Source organism: Bombus vancouverensis, chromosome 16 (genome assembly GCF_051014615.1).
Source record: "Bombus vancouverensis nearcticus chromosome 16, iyBomVanc1_principal, whole genome shotgun sequence".
NCBI classification, from domain to species: domain Eukaryota; kingdom Metazoa; phylum Arthropoda; class Insecta; order Hymenoptera; family Apidae; genus Bombus; species Bombus vancouverensis.
In genome coordinates this window covers 6,221,394-6,247,407 of record NC_134926.1, presented here as the reverse complement: position 1 = coordinate 6,247,407, position 26,014 = coordinate 6,221,394, and the positions used below count along the sequence as shown (strand labels likewise).

General features: G+C 36.2%; 6 protein-coding genes and 1 long non-coding RNA gene across 13 annotated transcripts; 5 read left to right on the top strand and 2 right to left on the bottom strand.

The window, feature by feature from the left end:
* The first annotated feature begins 188 nt into the window (after window positions 1-188).
* Window positions 189-9,154, top strand: LOC117154634 (uncharacterized). Of its 2 annotated transcripts, none has more exons than XM_033329794.2 (8): window positions 189-460; window positions 876-1,403; window positions 1,477-2,492; window positions 2,618-3,479; window positions 3,555-3,904; window positions 3,994-4,366; window positions 4,437-4,504; window positions 4,585-9,154. In XM_033329794.2, the coding sequence occupies exons 2-8, from the start codon at window positions 960-962 to the stop codon at window positions 5,513-5,515; spliced, it is 4,044 nt and encodes a 1,347-aa protein (XP_033185685.2). In that variant the 5' UTR covers window positions 189-460; window positions 876-959; the 3' UTR covers window positions 5,516-9,154. The 2 variants fall into 2 exon arrangements, with proteins under 2 accessions (XP_033185685.2, XP_033185684.2); XM_033329793.2 differs by having other exon boundaries at window positions 4,434-4,504.
* Window positions 5,952-9,768, bottom strand: LOC143303719 (uncharacterized). 2 transcript variants are annotated; one of them, XR_013060302.1, is made up of 3 exons: window positions 9,634-9,768; window positions 6,221-6,311; window positions 5,952-6,087 (listed from the first exon to the last, which is right to left on the bottom strand). It is a non-coding gene; the product is annotated as an uncharacterized LOC143303719 (long non-coding RNA). The 2 variants fall into 2 exon arrangements; XR_013060301.1 differs by having other exon boundaries at window positions 5,966-6,087; window positions 6,225-6,311.
* Keap1 (kelch like ECH associated protein 1) lies at window positions 9,306-13,158 on the top strand. Of its 2 annotated transcripts, none has more exons than XM_033329804.2 (7): window positions 9,306-9,471; window positions 10,303-10,599; window positions 10,679-10,843; window positions 10,928-11,595; window positions 11,667-11,915; window positions 11,993-12,291; window positions 12,379-13,158. In XM_033329804.2, exons 2-7 carry the CDS (start codon window positions 10,312-10,314, stop codon window positions 12,564-12,566), a joined length of 1,857 nt encoding a protein of 618 aa, XP_033185695.1. In that variant the 5' UTR covers window positions 9,306-9,471; window positions 10,303-10,311; the 3' UTR covers window positions 12,567-13,158. The 2 variants fall into 2 exon arrangements, with proteins under 2 accessions (XP_033185695.1, XP_076481441.1); XM_076625326.1 differs by having other exon boundaries at window positions 9,306-10,209.
* Window positions 13,159-13,327: 169 nt separating this feature from the next.
* Window positions 13,328-15,423, top strand: shams (glucoside xylosyltransferase 1 shams). 2 transcript variants are annotated; one of them, XM_033329818.2, is made up of 3 exons: window positions 13,328-14,166; window positions 14,247-14,500; window positions 14,615-15,423. In XM_033329818.2, the coding sequence occupies exons 1-3, from the start codon at window positions 13,726-13,728 to the stop codon at window positions 14,898-14,900; spliced, it is 981 nt and encodes a 326-aa protein (XP_033185709.2). In that variant the 5' UTR covers window positions 13,328-13,725; the 3' UTR covers window positions 14,901-15,423. The 2 variants fall into 2 exon arrangements, with proteins under 2 accessions (XP_033185709.2, XP_033185708.2); XM_033329817.2 differs by having other exon boundaries at window positions 13,329-14,166; window positions 14,247-15,423.
* A 110-nt stretch (window positions 15,424-15,533) lies between these two features.
* kermit (PDZ domain-containing protein GIPC-like protein kermit) lies at window positions 15,534-20,126 on the top strand. 2 transcript variants are annotated; one of them, XM_033329819.2, is made up of 6 exons: window positions 15,534-15,933; window positions 17,569-17,891; window positions 18,827-18,923; window positions 19,045-19,427; window positions 19,513-19,594; window positions 19,739-20,126. In XM_033329819.2, exons 2-6 carry the CDS (start codon window positions 17,577-17,579, stop codon window positions 19,894-19,896), a joined length of 1,035 nt encoding a protein of 344 aa, XP_033185710.1. In that variant the 5' UTR covers window positions 15,534-15,933; window positions 17,569-17,576; the 3' UTR covers window positions 19,897-20,126. The 2 variants fall into 2 exon arrangements, with proteins under 2 accessions (XP_033185710.1, XP_076481443.1); XM_076625328.1 differs by lacking the exon at window positions 15,534-15,933 and adding an exon at window positions 15,980-16,016.
* Window positions 20,127-20,490: 364 nt separating this feature from the next.
* Window positions 20,491-23,137, top strand: SCOT (Succinyl-CoA:3-ketoacid CoA transferase). The gene is made up of 7 exons (XM_033329810.2): window positions 20,491-20,661; window positions 20,946-21,326; window positions 21,402-21,827; window positions 21,901-22,009; window positions 22,110-22,326; window positions 22,395-22,606; window positions 22,667-23,137. Exons 1-7 carry the CDS (start codon window positions 20,572-20,574, stop codon window positions 22,855-22,857), a joined length of 1,626 nt encoding a protein of 541 aa, XP_033185701.2. The 5' UTR covers window positions 20,491-20,571; the 3' UTR covers window positions 22,858-23,137.
* On the bottom strand, window positions 23,121-25,822 carry LOC117154641 (ATP-binding cassette sub-family G member 5). Of its 2 annotated transcripts, none has more exons than XM_033329808.2 (5): window positions 25,157-25,822; window positions 24,508-25,083; window positions 24,214-24,436; window positions 23,932-24,143; window positions 23,121-23,852 (listed from the first exon to the last, which is right to left on the bottom strand). In XM_033329808.2, the coding sequence occupies exons 1-5, from the start codon at window positions 25,350-25,352 to the stop codon at window positions 23,185-23,187; spliced, it is 1,875 nt and encodes a 624-aa protein (XP_033185699.1). In that variant the 5' UTR covers window positions 25,353-25,822; the 3' UTR covers window positions 23,121-23,184. The 2 variants fall into 2 exon arrangements, with proteins under 2 accessions (XP_033185699.1, XP_033185698.1); XM_033329807.2 differs by having other exon boundaries at window positions 23,932-24,146; window positions 25,157-25,815.
* Between the last annotated feature and the right edge of the window lie 192 nt (window positions 25,823-26,014).

Below are 26,014 nucleotides of genomic sequence, written 5' to 3'. Positions count from 1 at the left end.
GGGATTATTTATTTAAAAAGCGACTATTTTATTTACATTAATAATAAAAAAACAAGACTACAATTTTAATATCTTTTAGAGGGAAGTTGAGAAATTGAAACAGTAGAGCCCAATCTTAATGTTCGATGTCTCATGGTCCACAGAGAGACGCACATGAGAGATACATATATAAGTACGTGTGGTATAACACGTATTTGCGCGAGAGAATGGTATGTGTACTATAGGGGTGAAATTTAAAGGGAGGGGCTGCTCGAAAATGGCTGTTATGCACGGGGTAGGACGTCTAGAAGAGGGCAAGTGACGGTTCATCCCTGTCTTCCACACTGACCAATTGACATTATTTTACGACAATTGATACGGTTACCTAATCGATAGCTATTATGTGGCGGTTAAGAAGCAATCTTCGTACTGCTCTTCACCCACCCCCGGATCTGCGACATATGATTCGCTTCGGGAAAAGGTAAACTGTCACAGCTCTTTTTCCTCTGTACACGTTCAAATTTTCTAAATTCAATCGTTAAATTTATCCGATTTTATGCACTGTTTCGTCGTGCGTGAAAAGTTCCATGATTTTTTTTAATAAAGTGTGAACCTTGGAAACTGGAGTGCGCAAATGACTAAAAAACGTTTCAGAGAGAAAGTATGAAATAAAAAAGTACCTTTTACGGAAGCAAGACAACGTTTTGTGTCAGAATCAGATTAATCATGGCATTATTCGCGCAAACACGCTAGAAATACGAGATATTTGTATGTAGCATTGTCAACAATGTGAGACTAATTTGTGACACGTCCATGAACCATAACTGACTCATGTAATTATATACAATATATATCAATGACGAATAATTCGTTAATTCCGATTTCAACGATTACAGATTGGAACCTTACATGAATGATGTAAGTCAGAAGAGCTAAGCAAAGAATAATAAAGTGGAGAGAAAGACAGAAAAGCGAAGAAGATGTTCGGCTTCGCTTGGAGATTTCTATTCCTCTTTTTGCTGGGTACTTGTTTCTGTCTCTGCTCTACGGATCCTGCCAGATCTGTGAGAGCCATTAAGGGACGGTTTCGAACATCTTACGCTGCATGGCGTATCGTGCTGTGTCTGACACAACCACAGGGTTCACTGAAGACAGATGTACAAAAAGCATGGGAGAAGGCAAGGCTGGAGTCATCTCATGCAGACATGAACGTGTCTTTCATAGAGGCACCAGTCAAGACAGATTCGCTGTCTTATCCTCTGTCACTGTTAAGTAAATTCTGTAATGAAATCAAAGCTGGGAAAACTGTATTGAGTCTTATCATTGGAGGAGGATCTGCAGCCAAATTTCTCGTCACTGCTGCAGCTTCCTTGAATATTCCAGCCTTGTGGCTACCATTTACACACGAGGATTTCCTTAGACAGGTTTGTAGTCATGGATAAACTGCTTTTCTAAAAAATAGCTTTTATGTAGTTAACAAAAGATTCGAATTTACAGGGAAATATTGGTCAATACGAAAGTCGTATAGGTTCTAGTACAAGGGAAGTGGGAGCAGCTGCTGCTGCCTTGATGCATAGAGCAAATTGGCATGCATTCACTCTCCTTATAGACACTACCTTGCTGCCAATGACTCATCTTTTACACGCGAACCAAACGACCTTAACACCTAGAACTATTATACATCTTCCAACGAATGACAAGACCTTAAGGATGAGACTCAAAAGAGTTGCCGAAGAGGGTGGCAGTGGAGGAGTCATAGTGATGGGTTGTGACTTGAACAGTGCACGAAGAATCCTAGCTGTGGCTGGTAAATATGAAATGCTTGCAGGAAGATTTCTGTGGCTCTGGTTGGATCTGAAAGCAGAACTGAGACCCAATGAACCAAATATAATCAGTTCTACTATTATACACAGCTCAAGATCGTCGATAGCAACGAATGAAAATCCTTCACCCGTAGAGAGTATAAACCGAAACGCGAATCTCGTAGCGGAAAGCCAGTTATCGTTAAACTCTTTGCCCAGTTTAGCGAACGATATACATCGATTACAAGAATATAGGTGGCAGAGTGAGAGGTCTGTGAACAAACAAGAAGATAGAAGCTTTAATTTTGACGACGACGAGGATATCAGAATAATGGACAAAGAATTGAATTCCAAGGATTTTATGCCAGTCGGTATGCTAGCGTTGAGACCCTCTGGTATAAAATTGATGGGTAGTGACACTATATTATCCAGAATGATCAGGGAGACCTCTCAGGCGCTGGACGAAACATTCTTAGAAGTGAAACCCAGACTGAATCGTTTGGGAGAAGCTCAACTCGAAGAGAACTTCGTACCAGAATGCTTTCCAAAAAGTAGCGCCAAATTTTTGATGAGTAAAATGAGGCACAATGTTTCCAAGACCTTGACTCAGAAGTTAAGAAATTCCGTGAGTCAACTTTCCAGGGACAAGGCTAAGTTCCAGTTGCTGAACTTACAAGCCATAAGATTTCCAGGAAATAAGACTCAATTGAGGTGTGTGTTTAATTAAACGTTTTTGTTAAATAATTGAGTCTATCTTTACAATTCTAAATCTAAATTGTTCCAATTATTCAAAACACTATGTTCGAGATAATGTATTCCAATGTTTTTCCGCACAGATGGACGAAAGTCGGCACGGTGAAAGGTGGAAAGGAGGTTCATCTAGACACGATAATTTGGCCAGGAGGTGGAATCGTGCCAGCGTACCTGGAGCAAGGAGGCGAAAAAATTGGCATGCCAATGTATCGCATAGTAACAGCACTGGCACCACCGTTTACGATGGTTACGAATCTACAGGAAGGTCTTTGCTTAAGAGGACTGTTTTGTCGTCAAGAAAATACCTTGATGTGTTGTTACGGTCTAAGCATGGACTTGATGTCCCTGGTGTCTCGTGAACTAGGATTCCGATACGACTTGTATCTGGTAAAAGATGGCCTGTTCGGCAAGAGAAACGGCAGTACATGGAACGGAATCATGGGAGAACTGGTCTCTGGTAGAGCTCAATTAGCCTTCGCACCACTCAGCGTGTCTGCTCGTAGAGCAGAAGTAGTCGACTTCACGACACCGTATTTCTTCAGTGGGGTCAGCTTCCTCACTGCGCCAAAGCTCAAGTCAGAAATCTCGCTATTTGCTTTCCTATTTCCATTCAGCACAGAGCTGTGGATCGCTGTTTTTACGTCATTGAATTTTACTGCCATAGCAGTGGCACTGTACGAATGGTTCAGTCCATTCGGCCTGAACCCATGGGGTAGACAACGAAGCAAGAACTTCTCGATAGCTTCTGCTTTGTGGGTAATGTGGGGTCTTCTTTGTGGACATTTGGTCGCCTTCAAGGCACCAAAGTCTTGGCCTAACAAGTTTCTAATCAACATTTGGGGCGGTTTCTCCGTTATCTTCGTGGCTTCCTATACGGCCAATATAGCTGCCCTTATCGCGGGTCTCTTTTTCCACCCTGCAGTGAGCAATTATCACGATAAAAGTGTAAGCAAATTTTTGACTAGGATATTATATCTTATTTCTGAATAAACTAGCTAGTAATTGTGTTATGTGTTGCAGTTACTGTTGCAAAGAGTTGGAGCACCAAGAGCATCCGCAGCCGAATACTATGTACAGAAAGCAAACACACAATTGTGGTCTCACATGGCCAGATATTCTTTGTCGAACATCGCCGAAGGCGTGGAGAGATTAAGAAATGGTACTTTAGATATTCTCATAGCTGATACTCCTATTTTAGATTACTATCGGGCGATAGACGATGGTTGTCGATTACAAAAGATCGGAGACACCATAAATGAAGACACATATGCCGTTGCCCTTACCAAGGGCCATCCTTTGAAAGAAAGTATATCTAAAGTTATAGCTAATTACACGAGCACTGGACTACTGGATATCCTGCAAGAAAAATGGTAAACTACTTTCACAAGAATACTGTCATTTAATTAAAAATTGCAAGTGAATACGATCGAATAACTGGAATAAAAAATGATCACAACAGGTATGGTGGTTTACCTTGTATTCGAGGAAGAGAAGGAATGGATACTGGCCTTGACCATGAACAAGGGGGACAACCCAGACCTCTGGGTGTAGCTTCTGTTGCCGGCGTATTCTGTCTTCTAGGAATGGGCGTTGTACTTGGTACAATTATTTTAGCTGGAGAACACTTGTTTTACAAATATACGTTGCCCAGATTGAGACATAGGCCGGAGGACTCTATATGGCGCAGCCGTAACGTGATGTTCTTCTCACAGAAATTGTATAGATTCATCAATTGCGTGGAGCTGGTGTCGCCACACCACGCTGCCAGAGAACTGGTTCACACGGTACGACAGGGACAGATCGCCTCCCTGTTTCAAAAAAGTGTCAAGCGAGTAAGTGACTTTTTGCTTCCGTAGACTGTAACTTTTTTCATATATCTACAAGGTAGCCATGTTCCAGAAGGAACACGAACAACGTCGAAGGCGCAAAAGTAAAGCTCAGTTCTTCGAGATGATCCAGGAGATCCGGAGGTGAGAGCTGAAGAATCCATTAATCTTACTTGGCTACTCCAATTCGTAAATCTAATCAGTAAATTGTTTCAATTTTGCAGAGTCCAACAAGAGGAAAAGATAGAAACTGTATCGGAAGAGCAAGAGAAAGAGGAAGAGGAAAAAACTGTAAAAGGAAGAGAAAGAAGCAAAAGCAAGAGCCCTTTGATGCCCCGAAGTCCAAAGAGATCAGAGAAAAGCAGAAGTTCGACCAATTTATCAAGCTCCAGGCTAGGATTGTCTCCGATCAGCCTGGAGGCCCCAATGAAGCCCAGAGAATTCACTCTGAGCAGCACTAACCTCAGAGCAAGAAGCCCTTTGGAAACAGTAGGTCGTCGCTTGAGCCACGGAGATGGAGGATCACCACCACCGCGTCTAGGCTCTAATTTCGGTGGCAGTGCAACGCTAAGACCCCTAGCGCCAACGAAAAGCGATTCCACCGGAAGTACGACACCAACGATCAAGGGTGAGTCCACTGGGGGAGGTGCTCCTACACCCAGATACGCGAGAAGTCCTGCAAAACGAGGGCAATCGTTCCCAGTGTTTGCCACGTTGAGGCCACCACACTCGTCCAGCCATCAAATGTCCAAGAGCCCATTATTATCCCCTAATAATGAGCTAACTTCCGCTATCGGACGGAAACTATCTCGCGAATGGGGTTCGGGAACTCTAGACATCAGCAGGTCTTCCGAAACGGTCGCTGGCGGCTGCTCTTATACGCTAAACCAGGAGATGACGTTATCCTTAGAGCGGCCGTCCCATGAGAAGATCCAGAACGATCCCCTACCCATCAAGAAGCCTATAAGAAGAGCCAGAAGCCATGAGAACAGAGACACCGGCAAGCTGATGGCCGATCTACCGTCGCCAAGACTCACCGCTCAACCGGTGGTAGGAGGCCGATCGGTAAGCGAACGAACGAAAAAGCAGTTAGAGTCCGAATTGAAAGCGATTTTAAGTGCCAGAGCCCACCACCGCGACCTTCATCCCCCTTGATAGACGACAGGCTATCTCATCTAATTTTAATAAAGAGACAGAGAGAGTTCTTGCAGAAGTGAGCCATAAAAGCTTCGAGGATCGTTGCCTCTGAGGGGCTTTGGTTGATTTAAGCAATATCAGATTTATAGGTCAATTTGTAGAAGAAAAAAAAATCCGACAAACAGTAAAACAAAAAGATATATATATAAAGGAAAAAGTATATATATATAGACACAGTGTCTCCGGAGGTAATTAAAGTGTAACACAAGAAAGGGATTCTCTCACGAAGAAAGAGTGAAATCTCTTTATCTGTTCATGTTGTTACGTACATTGATAATACTGATAGAGTATGTTGATAAAAAAATGGAAAAAAAGTGCTATAAAACTTTAGTAGATTGTCTTAACGAGTAGCGACTTAAATGAGTAACTAAAGTATTTTCTTGTTGGCATTTTAACTCTACAGAGGCTGTCGGTCTGGGCGAGTCTCTCTTAAAATTATAATATGATTATTAGATATCGTACACTGCCGTATTTCTCAAATTCCTTTTAATCATTCGTAGATGACTCATCGACATCTTTCAGTTTGCCATCTGAAACAAATTGGTGATGGAGATTCGAACGGCCGCATAAGACAATGGCATATATTAAAGTAGGAAGAATCGACAATGAATAGAAATAAGTGAAAGCTGAGAATCGCTGGTCTACGGAATTTTGTTGACTCACATACTGCCATAAACCTTCTAGTATTTCTCTCATGGAAGGAGAGAAAAGGAGAGACTCGCCCGTAGAACTCTCAGCGTAGAATGACCATTTACTAAAAGAAAAAAATACATAATCTTATTAAAAATTATCTCATTCAAAATAAAAGAATGAATAATAAAATATATTGAAAGGCGGACGAAATTTTAATCGGACGAGTCACTTTTTTACCGAAAGCTGGTATACCATTATATGGAATGAAATTCTATCAGCAAACATTTAACGACGATAATTGTATGCACACATTAATCATTCTATTTGTAATTTCATTCACTGATAGTGGAAGAAATCGTGTGTTTACTGTGCAATAACCTTCCACCAATTATTAGACTGATAGGTGAAGAAAAATTTATCCAGGAATTGCACACACGCATCCACGGATCATTGGAATTGAACACGCACATATATACACTCTCTATCTCAAAATGTTCTTTTCCTCTTCCTTTATACTTTCTTCTTCCTTTTTTTCGTCAAACTGAAAATGAAGGACACGCACATATATACACTCTCTATCTCAAAATGTTCTTTTCCTCTTCCTTTATACTTTTTTTTCCTTTTTTTCGTCAAACTGAAAATGAATTATCATCGTTCCAACTTGATCCCAACTACCCAAACTTAGACTGTTAGAATGAATGTGTGGGACTAAATTAATTGAAAATAATTGATGAGCGAGGCCTTAGGAGTAGTCGATCCGCCCAATTCTTTACTTACGGATATAGCGTTTAATCGTATTATCGAGCAATTCGCTATATAATTATAAATTATACATAGAGGATAGCGATTTAGTTTCATAGTTTTCTCGTTAGGCACTGTATCCGACACTCGTAACTGAAATTCTTGAAAGTCTAACGAGATAGAGACTCTCACAAATGCATGTTAGTTATCATCCCCGAAATTCAAAAATACATTTCACTAAATTCAGACTATGCTTCAGAGACTCTATAAGACAACATAAGTTGTTCGCAGGCTGACTACATACAACTACTGAATCCTCAATCTGATGTATAACAAGTGTAACTTCTACCAATGAAAGTGTCCCAACTTACAAGTAACTACATTTATTTTACCATTTACACTGTCAGCACCTACATGTTTACACCTGTCATTTTTTAGCTAACAGACTTTCGAGAATATTTCATACATGATGATGAGGAAACAAAGACAAATATCATTGTGTTACAAACAATAAAGATAATTTCCATAAATTTCTTTCAATTGAATAACAAAGAAAAACGACTGGCTTGCTTGCAATAGCAGATTCAGGAAGTAATCAAAATACAAAGATATAGGGGGCCAGTTTAGAGTCACCCAAGCCTAACTAAATCAAAGATAGACTTATTAAATTAATTAATAGCTGTAACATTCTTTAATAAGTGGGTTCTGCCGGTAATTTAGTTCAGTAGTGATCATATATATTCTTTTCTCCAATTTATTCCAAAATGCATAAAAAAAGAGAAAAAAGAAACCTGTCTTTTGAAAGTCTTTGTACATATGTGTCTTCTACTCTAGATACCTGAAGAGGCATTATTGCACTGAATTAAAGGTCGAGCCCCCTACTTCATTGTGCGCCAACAAGAACCTGTATAATGTGAGCATTTTATGGAAAGATCAGAGCAAAATTCATCTGTACTTCTATCTTTATTATTCAATTACAAATCAAATATTCTGAAAATTATTACATGCGATAATCAAAAAAATTGAATCGGCCTATTTAATGTAGAATTTAGAGAATTCCCCTTAGTTAATTAAAACTTCTGGATCTTTTAGTGCTCTTTTCTTTCCATTCTCTAAATTAATATCATGAAGTGTTCTCATTGTTCTCATCAATAATGTCCATAAAAATAACAGATTTAAAATTCAAACTTTCGAAAATTTGAACTTTAAAAGAAAAGGAACATTTATTGCTTGATAATAAATCTAATATAAATTTGTATGATTCAGTTATTAGAGATAACTAGTAATTAAAGTATTAATAACATTCTAATAGCCTTAACACGTTATTTCCGCGTTTAATGGCAATAAGATTATTCTATACTATAAAACACTGCCATAATTTCAACTATTGTTATATTGATTTTAAGGTCCTGCCAAATAATATTATCGCATTAAATATAATGCATTCTTCAGGGCTCTCTTAAAAACAATTAAAACTTCTCAATAAAAAACAGACATTAACTATACATCGCAAATAAGTCAAGAAAAAGATATTCTCTCAAATTCACAAGATATTTGGATTTGTTGCTTAGGTATGAGAACATTTCCAATATAAGTACAGAATATACTAACAAATTAACAAATAGGAAGTATCAAATACTGAGGACTTGTTCATTGAATTCTATGCATAGAATAATGTCTCAATTCACAGAACAAGGTTCCTACTATCTTTGAAATTTATTTTTTCAACAATTACAATGGAACTTTGTACATTGTGGAGATTTAATAGTAAACTTCTCAACTGCATAGAATGCAATGCTAAAAAAATTCTTGAGGCTCAATATAGGTACTTCTGTACTACTCTTTCGTTTTGCTAATACGAGTAAAAACTAATAAGATCTAATTCATAAATACTTATCAAGAACTAACCATTACTTTAAAAAGGTCTTTAATTTGGTAGACCAATTGCTACTTACGTTGCATTAAAGTTGCATAAATTATAACTTAAGCACAATGCAACTTTAAGGAAACGAAATAAGTATTGTAAAATCATAAAGTAAAGGATTACACGAAGTAGTCGTATAATAAATCACAGAGATTCTGTTACGGCGGTGACTTGTTGGCGTACGGTATTAGGTTAGGTTCCTCGTAACCTACCTCGTCTCTCTTGTTACGCCTACTATTATACTGTTATTGTTGAAAACTCCATATTAATAAGAAATAAATATATTGTCTCAAAATAAACGTGGTCTCTCATTTTCCCAATTTCAAACTCCTAAAAGCTTCAACCTATAACCTCTTCATTTCTCAATCCTTACATAATTAACTCATAAATATGTAATGTAAACCTAATGATTGTCATTTTTTATACGTGAATTCCTCCAACATTTTCAGTTTACCATCAATTTACTGAAACAATGTAGAATACAAATGCATACACATAACCAAACAAATATTTAAAACATATTAAACGGATTCCTGGATAACAAAATGCGAGCCAGAAAAATTACCGGACGTATTGGTTCAAAGGTGCGCGAACGGTCTCAAAGGTAAAAACCTCGGTGAGTAGCTGCTAACGTGCTTGATCATCAAAGCGAAATAAATGCAAGTCATTCACGTCATCTACGATCACGAGTGTTGTTTCACGGTCGAACTTTCGCTTGTGTTTGTCTCGTACATAGCCCCGTGTGGTAACCATATACTTAGACACTGTCTCTTATTACCTTATTATCTCGGTAAGACCGAGCTGCTTGCGGTATAGTGACATGTAAATATAAACGTATTCGCTGTTGTCGTCCGAACGATTAATTCTTTGCATCTCGTTTTTTCACGCTTTACCGCCCAAATTTTTCACAGACACATATGTAAAATATCGACGTACGTATTACGAGCATGGGTGGAATGTATATTTTTCATTCAGAAGCCGATCTCGAGTAACGAGTTACTCTTATCAGTCCTTAAGTAACGCGTTAGAATAGACGTTAAGATATCGATGCTCATCTTGGAGAAAGAAAAATTTGTCAACTCACAGGATTCTTTGAAAGCACGTGCAAATAATAATTTCACGTCTGACGTGAGCCAACATCAACATCATATTTGTTAGTACTTATTGTTCATATCTGCGCCATCGAGCACGATCAATTAATTGGCAACTTAGCCCTTCAAATTATGTTCGCTCTATCGCATCTCCTCTTCCCTTCTTAATTTATTTTACTTTGGGAAATTTATCAAGATTGCAAATTTTTATTCGCAATTCATTTGCATTTCTCTGTTTTGTCGGCGATTCTTCGGTCATTCCTGTAAGTATTTCTTGTGTTCTTGAAATATGGTTTATACGTGGTGCTTAATTGTGTAGGATTTGTCTATTATTGGTGAACTTAATTCTTTCATAGGTTATTTTAATGGATGAAGAAGATTGTTGCATGAAAAAAGAAGCTCCTAGCAGCTTCCATTCCAAAAATCTTGGATCTAGTTCGTTCATGACCGAGGGTGAAGGCCTAGATTCTATGGAGAAACATGGAGATCTTGGTGACATGACCTTTTACATGGCAAATTATATTAAAGATGCTATGAAGATGATGTTCATTATGCGTAGTCATCATATGCTCACTGATGTTATATTGGAAGTAGGGTCAGAGTTATTCTATGCACACAAAGTAATATTAGCTGCTGCTAGTCCATATTTTAAGGTAATTTACCTTAAAGACATACAAAAAATATACACTGGACAAAGACAAAAATTGTATTGACTTGTTTTCAATATTCTAGGCAATGTTTACGGGAGGTTTGAAAGAATCTGAAATGTCTAGGGTAAAACTTCAAGGTGTCAGCCCAACAACGATGGCACGTTTAATATATTTCATGTATACTGGTCAAATAAGAGTCACAGAGATTACAGTGTGCTCTCTTTTATCAGCAGCCACCATGTTTCAGGTATGTAAAAGATAAGTACATTTTTCTAATAAAAAAAAAAGATGTCACAGTATCTAATATACTTTTTTTACATCTATGGTGCAGGTTAGTAATGTCATAGATGCGTGTTGTGTATTCTTGGAAAGACAATTAGATCCCACAAATGCTATTGGAATTGCTAATTTTGCTGAACAACATGGTTGTCAAAATTTATGTCAGAAAGCAAATCAATTTATTGTTCAACATTTTAGTCAGATATGTCAGGAAGAAGAGTTCCTACAGTTATCGGCAATGCAATTGATAGCACTAGTGAGAAAGGATGAGCTGAATGTACAGGAAGAGAGAGAAGTGTACAATGCAGTGTTAAAATGGGTCAAGTACAATGAAGAAGCCAGAGGACCCAAAATGGAGCACATATTGCATGCAGTGAGGTGTCAGTATCTCACTCCTAACTTCCTTAGAGAACAAATGAAAAACTGTGATGTTTTGAAGAAAGTACCTGCATGCAGAGAGTACCTTGCACAGATCTTCAAAGATTTGACTCTTCATAAAAAGCCAGTGGTAAAAGAGAGAACACCCAACACTCGCAGAGTGATATACATAGCTGGTGGTTTCTTGAAACATTCTTTAGATTTGCTAGAGGGGTATAACGTAGATGAAAAAACTTGGACTCAACATGCTAAACTAATAGTGCCAAGATCTGGTTTGGGTGGAGCATTCCTAAAGGGTATGTTTTATGCTGTTGGTGGAAGGAATAATTCACCAGATAGCAGGTAAGTTTCTTGGAAGGGAAGACAGTAAGAAATTAGACATAACATTTTTAAGAATTTATATGAATTTGCAGATATGATAGTGATTGGGTTGATAGATACAATCCAATCACGGATCAATGGAGAGCTTGCAGCCCAATGTCTGTACCAAGGAACAGAGTAGGAGTGGCTGTTATGGATGGACTATTATATGCTGTTGGAGGTAGTGCAGGTGCAGAATATCACAATTGCGTTGAATGTTATGATCCAGATCACGATACTTGGACTAACGTGAAGCCAATGCACATCAAGAGATTGGGAGTTGGAGTAGCTGTAGTTAATAGGTGAAACTCGCAAATTATTTAAGATTTAAGAGTTTCTTATTAAACTACGTTATCTATGTGAATTCTGTTTATAACAGATTACTTTATGCCATTGGTGGATTTGATGGAACAAATCGATTGAACTCTATAGAGTGTTACCATCCTGAAAACGATGAGTGGACAATGGTTTCACCCATGAAATGTAGTCGATCAGGAGCTGGAGTAGCCAACCTCGGACAATACATATATGTGGTGGGAGGATATGATGGAACAAAGCAATTAAACTCTGTCGAAAGATATGATACAGAAAGAGATATATGGGATCAAGTCAGTAGTGTCACTATTGCTCGTAGTGCACTCAGTGTTACAGTACTAGATGGAAAATTGTATGCAATGGGTGAGAACCAAAAAATATTTTTACAGAATAGATTTTATTTAGATTTGTGACTTTATCAATGAATCTTTTCTTATTCAATATTTACAGGAGGATATGATGGTGAACACTTTTTAAATATAGTTGAAATTTACGACCCTATGAAAGACACATGGGAGCAGGGAGTACCAATGACTTCAGGAAGATCGGGTCATGCGAGTGCGGTATCGTACCACCAGTGTCCCATCCATTGTGATCATCTGGATCATAATATACCTCTAGAGAAACCACCATCGTGATATATGTAATTATCAGGTGTTAATTTAAATATTGGTATATAAACGAAATTCTTAATCTAGGGAAACAAATACAAAAAAGCAAGGCAGAAATAATGGAAATAGTTGCCCAAACGGTGAACGAGTGACAGACTGATAATTATGTATTTTTGAGTTGTAATGTAAGTTCTGTTCTGGAGATTGAACTGCATTAACATTCTATAATTTTATTCTTGATAGAACCTCCTGATAGATTCAATGATTTATTCTTATTAAATATAGCATACAACATATATATGTATATGTTTTAAAATCATAAGGACCTTATCTATCCATATATATATATATATATATATTGTTTTTAAAATCAAATTTGTATAAAAAAACTTTCTTATTTTTGAATCGCTGTACATTTGTAATATATTATTAAACTAATATACTGACACACATGCACACGCGTGCACGCGGATCTGTATGTATTTGTAAAATATCCACAACTAATTTGCGCATTTTTGATCCTATCAATTAAATGTATATCCTGCCTAATTATTATATGTTAAGAAATGTTGAAAGACTTGATTAAGAAAGATGAAAAATATATATGCTTGAAATATTATCAGTGTCTTTTTTAATAAACATTCTTCAGAAGTTCAACAATATTTATAATTATCTAGTAATAAAAAAAATGTGCACTAATTAAAATATAGTTAAAACTATTTCTTTAGTTTAGAGATATTTTGATCTATATCGTTTATAATGATTCACTACCAGTCCGAAAATGTAATTCAATCGTGGGAGTGTGGGAGTCAAAAACTGGTTCTGTTGTTAAGATGGATCACACTAATCGATATTTTCGAAAGCTGAGGAGCACGGATACTCCTACCATTAAAATCTACTTTTATACCATATAAAGCGACAATTATTACATTCCAAAGATAATCAACAATTTTTTAACAATTTTATGTAAATAATATCTCTATACATCTAAACTATTCAGTTCCTACTTGTTAGTTATGGTAGGTCTACAGTGAGGTTATAAACATAATGATCGTCTAAGCATATTTATCGGAATGATAAACAATACGAAAGAACATGAAAACAATAAGTTTTTTCACGATAATTTCCACCGACCGTAATACAGCAAAAATTCGGCGGACTACGTGAAATTCAAATAAGTACAACGATGAAATCTGTGTACAAATTGTTTTTTCTGTGCCTTATCTTCATCGTATTGATAATACTGCTTAATTTAACAAATTTCTCTAACAAAATCTACGATGCATCCACCAAAGAAGCTGCCGTGTCTACTACTGTTAAAAAGCTTCAACCACCATCAATAACAGGAGAAGTAACAATCTGTGTGGTAGTCTGTGGAGACAGAGTGGATGAAGCGCTAACTATGCTCAAATCTGCCCTAGTCTTTACATGTAGATCCTTACAGTTCATTATTCTGGCAGAAACCAGCCTAATTCCTGCCTTTAATGAGAAGTTAGCAGAATGGAAGCTTTTATCAAACAAAACATTTGATTTCGTTGTCAAACCTATTACATTCCCCGAAGGCAGTGATGCAGCTATGTGGAAGAAGCTGTTCAAGCCTTGTGCAGCTCAAAGATTATTTCTCCCGGTAATTCCATAAAAATCTAATTAACTAACAAAAAAATATTATATGTATTAATATTTAAATGTATGGTTTACTTATTACAGTCAGTGCTAAATGATATAGATGCTGTCCTCTACGTAGATACAGACACGTTATTCTTAGCTCCACCAGAAAAAATCTGGGATGAGTTTAAGAAGATGAATTCTAGCCAACTAGCAGCTCTGAGTCCAGAACATGAAGATCCTAACACAGGATGGTACAACAGATTTGCCAAACATCCCTATTATGGAAAGCTCGGTGTGAATTCTGGAGTGATGTTAATGAATCTGACCAGAATGAGAGAATTCAGATGGATAGAGTATGTGATACCCATTCACAAGGAATATAAATTGAAGATAACATGGGGAGATCAAGATATAATAAATATTATATTCCATTACCATCCTGAGAAACTGTATGTCTACTCTTGCAGATATAATTATAGGCCTGACCATTGTATGTACATGCCTGTCTGCACAAAAGCAGAGAAAGAAGGTGCTCTGGTCCTACATGGTTCTAGAGGCACTTTTCATTCTCAAAAGCAACCTCCTTTCAGAGCGATTTACAGAGCCATGCAAGAGTACCAATTGAATACAGATCCCTACGATTATTTATTGGTGCCAATGAGAAACTATTTAGCTTTGGAGCATAAGTCAAACTGTGGTAAAGTGTGGGAAGTGTTTATTACTCAGCCTGAGTCACACTTAGGGCAACAATAATATTTAAGCATTTCTTCTATATACAAAGAATAATTAATATAATACTTTCTCTTCGTCCTGCTACTGAAACAAATTTGGAACTTGTACACAATATTTAATATACAGTATAGTATAAACAATTCTATTCATGCACAGACTGATTATGTTCTATAGTGCATTCTGATTTTATTCGTTAACAAATGCGCTGTGATTGTTACTGTCTAACGTAAAAAAAGGAAAAGAACTATGTTATTACAATTATTAGCTAAGATCATTTCGACAATACTCTTTGAATATAGCTTTGGATCAAAGTTTTAAAATTACTTTGTATACTTAAAACTCGACGTAAATTACTTTTACGAAAACTACCGTCGTTAAACGAGATGTATATCGTTCAGAAACTTTTTACAAAAATTTTATACAATTGCATTGCCACCAATGCAGAAGCGTTTTGTATACTTGACTATAATTATTTTGTTATTCCGTAATATACGTTTTTGTGATACTTCTCTTATACGGAATAAAAGGAATCATTCAAACTTAACAGAGTGCCATTCTACCATCGAATGAAGTCACCATAACGCGCTTTAGCAGGCTGACTCTCTGAAGAGAGGGGGTCATAACGCTGAAAGGGTCCGGGATAAGGGAGCTGCAGTGCGGAGGTACGCTTCTACGAGTTACGACCGTTCGCATGAAATCGCGTTTTCTTCGATTCTCTGCTGCAAAACTCTTCAATCTCAATTAAACATTCGTTTAACTTACTTGGAAGATCCCGGCGAAAGACTATCCATAAACAAGAAACTCTAAAACGAAAAGGAGGAGGAGAATGGTATTTGTAATTCACGATGAAGCACGACGATCGCGCAGTCAGTAAATCAGTGTCTTGATAACGATTACACTTGCATTGATAAAATAAAAGTAGATCATAAACCAGTAAAAAGTCAACCGTGAGACGGTACACGTCAGACATGAAGAACTTTTGTGTTTCTTTTCCCCGTTGATTTCCATTTATGTCCGCACGGTAACGTCATTTTCTACTCCGTCCACAACTAAGGTAAGAGATCTTATGGCTGTTTGAAGAGGAATGTTCATTTTTAATCTTTCATGCATGAAACATGGGATACAAAATACAATTGGGTAGACTGATTCTTATATAAGTGACTAATCGAGCAAATAACACTTGAGTGAAGTTAATAATTGTGTGAACAGTAACACAAGTCAACGATCCGTTAAAGCAGTATCATCTTCCAGTGGTTCTCTTGTCTCATAGATCAGGATCACTATCGCGTTACCACATTCTTATAGTATTCTTAATTTTGCTATCTAAAAGTTATAATCTAAAATTGTCTTGAGACCAAAAAGTTAGGAGAGTTGTTTTTTTAAAATTAATCTTCTCATACCGATTAGCGAAGTTCTTATTGACATTTGCATTGCGTTGAACGTTCACGTCATCGAGTTATGAAATTTTTTATCGCCTGAGCATTTGTTAAAACAAACAACACTTGTTTTCTCGTTATCGTTGACATTAGTCACACCTGAATAATTCTATTGAATCGCTTTTAGAAATTTCTTTTTCTTTCCTTATAAATGATTGTTGTCTTCTAATTCGTTTATTCATTACATTTTTATCCATCTTTTTACATTTTATCCATTTCTGCCATACATATACGTATTCTCCATCGTAAAATCTTGTTCATGAAAAATATCAATAGTCAGAAAAACCCACTTAACGATGTTAATGTAATAGATTAAAAAAGAATTATCCGGAAGAGGGGTAAAGGAGTATAAGTCATGCATACTGCATGTCAGCAGTAGACAAAAGAAAAAGAATCTTTTTGGAAAAACTGAACGCGTTAGCCTCGTCCCTTAGATACCTATTATATTCCTACACGTGTGTGCTTTACATTCATCCAGAAATTTATCGAAGTACAGTGAAGATAAATAAAAATATTATCTCGGCGATGGCTTGATTTGGGGATTACGCAATAAATATAGAAACTTTGGGGTTTGATATCTCGACTTCGATATCGCTAGGCTTCCGTAAAATGTAATTACTTGTACGTTGTATTCTTCTTAACGCGTAGCTAAAATTTGAAGAAATTCTTGAGAAATTCATTTTCTCGGAGAAATACCTTAAAATGCAATTTTAGATCAGGTATTAGGTTTCGGACGTGAAAGTTGATAATATGTTATTCTATTTCGTTCCATTGGACTTACAAAATACGCGTTATACTCGGTTTAGAAATATTTTTCTTTTTTTTGGAAATTATAGTTATTTATGTGGCCAAACGGTATTTGTAACAATTAAGACGTTTTACAACAATAACTTGATTTACGCAAAGACTAGAAACATGGAACAATAATGTAGAATATGTTAACGTATTTGCACTGTTTTATACAAAATTTTACTTATATTCTTTTATCGGTCTGCCATTATAAAATTATAAAATATTTAACGTAAATTGGATAAAAAGATATAAAAGTAAGAAACGGAAACACTAACAAATTTTCATTGTACTTTATACAAAGATTTTAATTAAATTTCATTAATAAAGGTATGGTGTAAAAATGTTGTTGTAAAAGAAAATAAAAGCAAAATTCTTTGTTCACTTAAGAGACATTAAATTCCACTTAAATCAAAGCTTTGAAGAAAAGACTCGAACAAAACAGAAATGTTCCTGTTCCACAGAAGTAAGCATGTCGTTGTTCAAGGCGCGTGCCGCCCCCAGGTCCCCTACGTCGGAGAAGGTTCTGAACGGTGGATCTCATTACCATAATCATCATAATCAACCAAATGGTAACGAGAACGATCAGGAAAGGTCTGAAGGGACTCATAATCAACAACAAAATGGTAACCAAGAGCAAAGGCGGTCTTCTAAAGTACATAAGCCTCCTCTAGTCTTCTACTGTCAACTGGCTCATGGAAGTCCAACAGGATTGATATCAGGATTCAATAACGTACGAGAACTTTACCAGAAAATAGCGGATTGCTATGATATACCGATGGAAGAAGTGAGTCTCCTGTTATTTGGTTCTTTATGCTGATTGTATGATAGAAATAATTTATCTGGTACTTTAGGTAATAGTAGGTGGGTTGTAAAGGAGACTTGTGTTTTGTTGCTTCTGTGTATTAATTAATAATCCATTTTTATAAGAATTTTCTGCGCGGAATTATTCAAGAATTATTTCTTGCAATTTATGACAGTAATTCCGATGGATAAATAAAAATCTTCAAATATTTATTTGAAAATTTTCTTCGTCATTTGTTGCTACTGTAGTAGAAACATAGTTCCAAAAATCCTTCCTGTGATTTATTTATTCAGTCATGGTGCACAAATAACACGGCTCTTCGTAGGGTGAATATCCCGGATACAGGAAACATCGGTTCCGGGCTGTGGCCTCTGGCCGACCTGGCGGATACCAGGGCTAAGTGTAGCTTTCCGTGTAATAACAGGTTGTAAAAGGCCAGTAGCAGCATTTATTAGCCAAGCTGGCCAAGCTGCATATGTAGTGGGTCATTCAAATCGGGGACAGTATTAAACCGACTTCTATAACACCGTTTAAGAACCCTGGTGAAAGTTAACTTGCAGTTAATCGTATTTAAGACATAATTCGCGAAACTTCTAACAATATGCAAATGATGAAAGGAATTAACCATATAGATATTAATGCAGTTAGATTTAGATTTCCATTAAAAATGACAACTATCTTTATTTTTATTCAAACTAAAATAATTTAACCTCTTTCAATTATTTTTTACTATTACTTTGTTCTTGTTTTACTTTTTGCTACATATAATGTAAAGTACTGGCATATGAAAGGAGAAACGAATGTAGTGGGGAGGAAGTTGCTTTGATGATCTGGAATAATAATAATATACCTTTGATACATCTTCCGCGTCTACCATAAAATATACAAAAATTATTATACATCTTTTATTATTTCAGATCCTCTTTTGTACGCTGAATACTCACAAAATAAAAATGAGCGAGTTGTTGGGAGGCCAGATAGGAGTAGGTGACTTTATATTTGCACACAGAAAAGGTAAAATTGTAAATTTTGAATCATCGACTGTTTTATCATTGCCGAGAACAAATATTAAATTGTTTAAATATTACTTTTTGTCTAACCCCGCTTCAACTATTACTAATTTCACTTTTTTTAGGGAGACGTAAAGAGATAGAATTGGTGAAAACAAATGACTCCCTCGGATTAACCATAACCGACAACGGTACAGGGTACGCCTTCATAAAGCGCATCAAAGAAGACTCGGTAATCGATAGGATAAAAGTGATCGAGATTGGAGATCACTTGGAAAAAATCAACTCCACCAGTCTAGTTGGCAAACGTCATTTCGAAGTGGCAAAGGTGCTGAAAGAGATCCCTAAGGGAGACACATTCACGCTAAGGCTCGTGGAACCATTGAAAAATGGTTTTGCCAACATTGGTCCACGAGTTGATACGAAGAAAGGAAAAAAATCCGGTTATGGAACTGGAAAGGAAACCCTCAGGTTTAAAGCTGATGGAAGTGCACAGATTATAGAAAAGGTAATTAATTATCAATGAAAAAAGAATAAATTATAACATAGATACTTACAAAATATTCATTTCTTCTTTGGTTGTTGATTAATAGGTGGATGATGCTGCCACTATAGCCATAGAGAAGATCAATGTGATCCTAGAGAGCTTCATGGGCATCTATGACACGGAATTAGGTATATAGAACCATTCAATAACGTATTACAAATTTACAAGTGTATTACAAAGCGTGATACATTTATAAATTTTTTATTATTACAATATGTTTTAGAAATATCGTTTTTCTAAGTAATGTTTGTTGGATTTTCTTCTTTAAATAGCTACACAAATTTGGGAGCTTGCAGAGGACAAGCGCAACAGTAGTGAATTTGCAGAAGCAATCGATAATTCAGACTTAGAGGCTTTCGGATTTACGGATGACTTCGTCATTGAGTTATGGGGCGCTGTGACTGATGCCAGAGCTGGAAGACATCGATGATGTTGACGATTATGCCAATTAATAGAACCAAACAAAGAAAGAGCCAAGAGGAACCCCTTTCTATTATTAGCAGCTTAAAATTTGTGCCGTAAAAATGTGGCATGCAGATAACAATTGAATTGTAAATTAATTGTAGTAGTTAACGCTTAAAATTTGTACAATTTATATTATAAATTTATACATATTTAAAATTATACAAAATAAAATAATAAATAAACTTGAAAAAATTATATATATCTTTTATTATAAAAATAAAATAATAGGATAAATAAAGAAATCCAAAGATTTGAACAAACACCGAATCATTTGGCAGTTCATTTGTATCATTTGCCAACTATAATGCTAAATAATACAGAGATAAGACAAATAAAACAGGAAGGAATAAGTAGTAGATAAGTAAGAGATAAAGCTTAAGAAATTATTACAAAATCATTTTGAATGATGTGTGATATATGGTAATTCCTTCCTTCAGAAATACAGAATGCTTTATCTCGTCAAAATTGTGATCTTTGCATATTCTTGTTATTTGAATCCGAGCCAATAAAAATCAACCAATGACAATCAGAGAAACATGTTATCATGTTATCTATGAAGTTAGTGTCAAATACTAGTGTACTGCTGATTTAACGTTGTGCAAGATTTAACTTACGTTGGGAGTAAATTTTTATTTGGAAAATGATTTTTGCTATAAGTAGAGTCGGGTGTATATTTTTTCGTGCTAACACGAGATCTAAAAATAATTACAAAAATGTGAAATTGTCAAAAGTATGTAATATTAATATAAAAATATACCGACTAACCTATACAACCTGTACATTTCTTATTAGATGATTTATATTTTTAATTGTAATATTAATTGTATTTATTGTGAAATAAATTTTGTTATAAATTTTGTGATATATTTTAATGCTAAGTAACTTTCACTCTTTTAATTTCTATATATACAAAACTGCATCATTTATTCATAAAAAAGTTCATATATTTGTTATATTTATTATACTCTTCTTTTTTAAGTTAAATAAAAATGGAATAACATTTCTCTTTGCCAGATATGCACAGTAAATTTTTCCACAAAAGCTAACATCCCTCAGTTGGAGGAAGAGGTACCAAAGTTAAGATCACCGGTAGGAGATGGAAAGGTATTCAAAAGTGTGGATGAAGCTATATCGGACATGCCAGATGGGGCTAAGCTTCTGGTTGGTGGATTTGGACTTTGTGGAATTCCTGAAAACTTAATTGCAGCAGTGTTGAAACGGGGTGTCAAAGATTTAACTGTTGTTTCAAATAATGCAGGAGTCGAAGACTTTGGATTAGGTATACTTTTAAAAGAATGTAGGATTAAGAGAATGATTGCTTCCTATGTTGGTGAAAACCATGAATTTGAGAAACAGTACCTCAGTGGTAAATTGGAAGTTGAATTAACTCCACAGGTAAATATTAGTAATAAAAAAATTTTCAATTAAATTACAACAAAAAAATTACGCAATAATACTTCCAATATATAGGGTACACTGGCAGAACGTATTCGAGCAGGAGGAGCTGGTATTCCAGCCTTCTACACTCCCACAGCATGTGGAACGATAATTGAAGAAGGTAACGTCATTGTGAAATATGATGAAAATGGGAATGCAGAAATATCTGGAGAGCCAAGGGATGTAGCACAGTTCAATGGAAAAAACTATGTCTTGGAAACTGCTATCACAGGAGATTTTGCTCTTATAAAGGCTTGGAAAGCAGACAAAGCTGGAAATTTAGTTTTTCGAAAAACAGCCAGGAATTTCAACCCAGTGATGTGTAAAGCAGCTAAAATTGCTATTGCGGAAGTAGAAGAAATTGTAGAAACTGGTCAATTGGACCCCGATCACGTTCATTTACCTGGAATTTTTGTGGACAGGATCGTCAAAGGCCCATCATACGAGAAACGCGTGGAAGTGCGTACATATTCTTGTCAATATAAATATTTCAATAATTTGAAAAATTACTAAAACTTTTTGTCTCTATTAGAAACGATATACGAAGCAAAATATGAAACCCAAAAAAATAACACCAGCAAGTAAAGCAAGAGATAGAATTATCAGACGAGCTGCGCTCGAATTCAAAGACGGCATGTATGGTGAGAGATTTAAAAAATTACAAATATTTTCAATTAAAACACTTAAATAAGTTTAAAAAGTTTCTTTCTGAAAAACCTTTACTAAATACACTCCTTATAGCTAATCTGGGAATTGGAATACCCATGCTGGCTTGCAATTACATTCCCAAAAATATAAAAGTAACATTGCAATCTGAGAATGGTATTCTTGGCATGGGTCCATTCCCAGACGAATCAGAACTTGATCCAGACTTAATAAACGCTGGGAAAGAAACAGTTACAGTCGTTCCAGGAGCCTCTTTCTTCAGCAGCGACGAAAGTTTCGCAATGATTCGAGGGTACTTATAGAAAAGATTGAATATTAAATAGTTTTTTGGTAAAAGATAGTACATTTGAATTTTTTCAGGGGTCACGTCAATTTGACGATGCTCGGTGGAATGCAGGTATCAGAGAATGGAGATCTGGCTAACTGGATGATTCCAGGAACTATGGTGAAAGGAATGGGAGGTGCAATGGATTTGGTTTCTGCGGAGAGCACAAAAGTGGTGATTACTATGGAACATAAAGCTAGAGATGGAAGTCCAAAGATTGTGAAAAATTGCACCTTGCCTGTCACAGGTAATTTTTACATTTTAATTCTTCGTAAGATAGAAATAGTTACTCATCTTTTAATTCCAGGTCAACAATGTGTAGACTTAATAATCACGGATATGGCTGTATTTGAAGTAGTCCATGGAGAAGGATTGAAATTGATTGAAATTGCACCAAACATTGATGTCAGTGATATTATTAGCTCCACAGGTTGTGAATTTTCGGTGGCTGACGATCTTAAAGAAATGGGACAAGTGGATATGGAAGATTGTCAGTAAATACAAGTTCCTACACATTTTTAATTATAAAAAATGAATATGAAAAAAGTTTGCTTCGTCTAAATTCCAAAAAAGCAAAAATAATACTTAAAATTCTTATTTTCTAATTGTAAAATTACAAAGTCATACCTTTATCTCTAAGAACTGTAAAGTTTAGTTATAAATGTAATATAAGTGCGCTGTTTCATGCAATATAGTATTTAGTTTTCAACGCGGGTAATGTAATTTTGTAATATATATTCTAAGGCTAAGGAAATAATAAATTCCAAAAAGAGAACAAGCTCTGCTTTTATATTTCTATCGGTCAAAGACCTACAATTAAAGAAATTACTCTCTAAATTTGGCTTTTACTTTTGCTGGAAGTGGTAATAAATACAGAACACTGTTTAATATACTCAGTCCAACAGCAAAAGCCAGAGAAATTAATAAGTTTAAGTCAACATTCAATACTTCTGAAATATTTTCGCCTTCACGGGTGAAGCGTTCTATTAAATACGATCTCCCATCTGGATATCTGCACAGCTCTGGTATCCCAGGACACGTGAAGCTTTCATTATAATGCAAATTTAAAAATGTAGGCACATCAATGGCTAATTGATTTAGAGCCAATGATGCGTACCTAGCAGGTAATGCAGTGGAGACTGCAGCAAGCCAATAAGGCAAGCCTTTCAGACTTCTGATGGCTCCAGATGCAATTACCAGAGACACCAGTGTCATGTATAACACCATTATTGCACCTGTAATGGGTCTACCAACCACCATGAACACTGCAACAGTTATTTGTTCTGCTGCCACATAACTGGCCCATAAAACACCACAGGCATAAGCCCAGGTAGACAAATCTAGCTCTAAAATAGGTGTCAGGATACCAATGGTGATCATGGTAGACACAAAACTTAATGGCAAACTTAGTAATGCATATGCGGTCAAGAACATAGCTCCACCATATAGACCTTCTCTTTTTTCTTGATAGTATCTAGCCCTATATCCTGGAACTTATTAATTAATAGACGTTACATAATAATAGTATATCTATTAGGTTGCCTGAGAAGAGATTGGTCTACATGCACTTACAGAGGAGAGCTGTGCATGCTATTCCAGCAACATAGAACAGAGTTACTACATTGAAGACAAGACCACTTGTTTGTAGAAATATTCTGGATTGCACAGGAGTCGAATGCGAATACAAAATACTCATTAAAGCTATTGAGAATGGTAACAATAATAGTCTAGCAGCAAAGTGTCCTAAGCCAGATTTATTGAAGGCAAATGTCGTTGCCAGACTTCTTCTAAAACGTAAAAGCTATAGTAGTACTATTATTTGGGGAGATAGCGTGCATTTGTAAAAATACATACAAATAAAGGGCAAACAAAGTGGAGAAACATCCTGGTTTAATTCCACGCCCTAAACCTTTATGCATTATTCCTAAAGATGTATCTTTAATATTGGGTGGCACTTGGGGCGCCTCTTTCATGTAAATAACACCCTCGGCTTTGAACTTTTCAACCAGAACGGATATCTGCTGGTTAGATTCTAAGAAACGATCTCTTGAGCGACGATCGACAGTTGATAAACATACTAAAGTCACCATTATCACTACTTAATTAAATAATTATTTAATTATTTTATTCCTATAGATACATACTTACAGTAATACATCAAAGGATTTTCGAGTTCAGGACATGGGAAACCGATATAAGTGAAATAGTCCAACATACTTCTAGTTGGCCCCGAATAGACAACTGCTCCCAAACATAAGAGAGTCACGCGACTCACGAAAGGTAGCACATCCGATCTAGGAGTTTCCATCGTTAGAACAACGATAGATCCTCTTCTGGTTGCGTAAGACCAGAGCATAGACACAATTAAATACGTGTTTAAGGGATCAGTATCCCATGTGGGCTCGTCCAGGAGTAACAACGTAGGATCTTTGGCCAATTGTACGCCCAACATTAATCTTCTGTATTCTGGCTTCGTCAGATCATTTACCGATCTATTTGCAACTTGAGACAAAGCCAGATCGGCTAAAGTTTGTCGAACTCTGGCTTCCCTGTTGTTTAAATTGGCAAGCCATGTGGCATAGGTCAGTGTCTGTCGAACTGTTAGACTAGGTAATAGATGACACCTGTGTGCAACATATCCACCATGTCGTCTAAACAATTCTGGAGTTAATAAATTGTTATTTAGGCTGACTCTACCCCTAGTTTCTCCCTCCGCCCTTCCAGCTAAAAGACAAGAAATTTCCGGATGGTTTCTAAGACCTAATTAATTACATTTGCACTTAAGTCATTATCTTACCGATGACATCGAGCAAAGCTCTCTTTCCAGACCCCTTGGAGCCCAAAATCGCTAACACCTCGCCACCGTGAACTCGGGCGGACACATCTCTCAATACAGCAGTAGGTTCCGACTTACTCAAACAACTTCCTTCAATAACCACAGCAGTGGAATGAAACACATTGGAGATATCAAGAGTACAATCCGATGGGATCATCCTGGATCTTTCTGAATTATTTCATAACGACCTTTTGGAGAAGACAAACTTTGTTTCTACTCGACTCGATGGTATACTACAAATCTCGAAGATGAAGTTTTGTTAGAACGGTGAAACAATGGTTCTTCCAGTAAAATAGTATTTGGTCACGGAGATTGCACTCCAGGAAAGCACGTAGAATGGACAAAACGATGTATAAACTGGCACTGCGGCTAGAGAAGTGAACATCGCATGTAAAACGTAACCATCGGTAGGGATACCTGGCTGGGAGTTGGCTTCACGAGGTGAATGTCTCCTCTGAGACGAGTTTGGTGGGAGGAAGGTAGCATCAGTGGTAGCTCAAGGGTGTACTTGCTAATTTCAATCCCCAATTCCCTTCCCAGTCTTCAGAATTACACACAAAAGAATAATCTTCTCTCAAATAACTTTATCTCTAACTACGGATCTTTAACAAGCATTCACAACTTTATATATGGAATTTTATCCTAATCGAAAGTAGATTTAAACACCTTTTCAATTATAGTAAATCATCCCTAAATGCTTTGTAGATACTGATAATAATGGAACGTAATTGCAAATAAAAAAAGAGGCAGAAATAATATTCAATCAGTTTCATACTGATGTACTTAGAAGTCAGGGGTCAGCTTTTTGGTAGGTACGCC

Excerpts from the sequence above, each read along its gene's own strand:
- shams (XM_033329817.2), top strand. The coding sequence starts at position 13,726 with ATGAAATCTGTGTACAAATTGTTTTTTCTGTGCCTTATCTTCATCGTA. Across the intron at positions 14,167-14,246 it reads CTCAAAGATTATTTCTCCCG|TCAGTGCTAAATGATATAGA; the intron begins GTAATTCCATAA and ends TACTTATTACAG.
- LOC117154641 (XM_033329807.2), bottom strand. The coding sequence starts at position 25,352 with ATGATCCCATCGGATTGTACTCTTGATATCTCCAATGTGTTTCATTCC. Across the intron at positions 24,437-24,507 it reads AAATCCTTTGATGTATTACT|TATGTTTATCAACTGTCGAT; the intron begins GTAAGTATGTAT and ends TGGTGACTTTAG. Across the intron at positions 23,853-23,931 it reads AGCATGCACAGCTCTCCTCT|TTCCAGGATATAGGGCTAGA; the intron begins GTAAGTGCATGT and ends TTAATTAATAAG.
- LOC117154634 (XM_033329793.2), top strand. The coding sequence starts at position 960 with ATGTTCGGCTTCGCTTGGAGATTTCTATTCCTCTTTTTGCTGGGTACT. Across the intron at positions 1,404-1,476 it reads ACGAGGATTTCCTTAGACAG|GGAAATATTGGTCAATACGA; the intron begins GTTTGTAGTCAT and ends TCGAATTTACAG. Across the intron at positions 3,480-3,554 it reads GCAATTATCACGATAAAAGT|TTACTGTTGCAAAGAGTTGG; the intron begins GTAAGCAAATTT and ends TATGTGTTGCAG.
- Keap1 (XM_033329804.2), top strand. The coding sequence starts at position 10,312 with ATGGATGAAGAAGATTGTTGCATGAAAAAAGAAGCTCCTAGCAGCTTC. Across the intron at positions 10,844-10,927 it reads CAGCAGCCACCATGTTTCAG|GTTAGTAATGTCATAGATGC; the intron begins GTATGTAAAAGA and ends TCTATGGTGCAG. Across the intron at positions 11,916-11,992 it reads GGAGTAGCTGTAGTTAATAG|ATTACTTTATGCCATTGGTG; the intron begins GTGAAACTCGCA and ends TGTTTATAACAG.
- SCOT (XM_033329810.2), top strand. The coding sequence starts at position 20,572 with ATGATTTTTGCTATAAGTAGAGTCGGGTGTATATTTTTTCGTGCTAAC. Across the intron at positions 20,662-20,945 it reads AAAATGTGAAATTGTCAAAA|ATATGCACAGTAAATTTTTC; the intron begins GTATGTAATATT and ends TCTCTTTGCCAG. Across the intron at positions 21,828-21,900 it reads CATACGAGAAACGCGTGGAA|AAACGATATACGAAGCAAAA; the intron begins GTGCGTACATAT and ends TGTCTCTATTAG.
- kermit (XM_076625328.1), top strand. The coding sequence starts at position 15,995 with ATGGGATACAAAATACAATTGG. Across the intron at positions 16,017-17,568 it reads GGGATACAAAATACAATTGG|AAGTAAGCATGTCGTTGTTC; the intron begins GTAGACTGATTC and ends CCTGTTCCACAG. Across the intron at positions 18,924-19,044 it reads TATATTTGCACACAGAAAAG|GGAGACGTAAAGAGATAGAA; the intron begins GTAAAATTGTAA and ends CACTTTTTTTAG.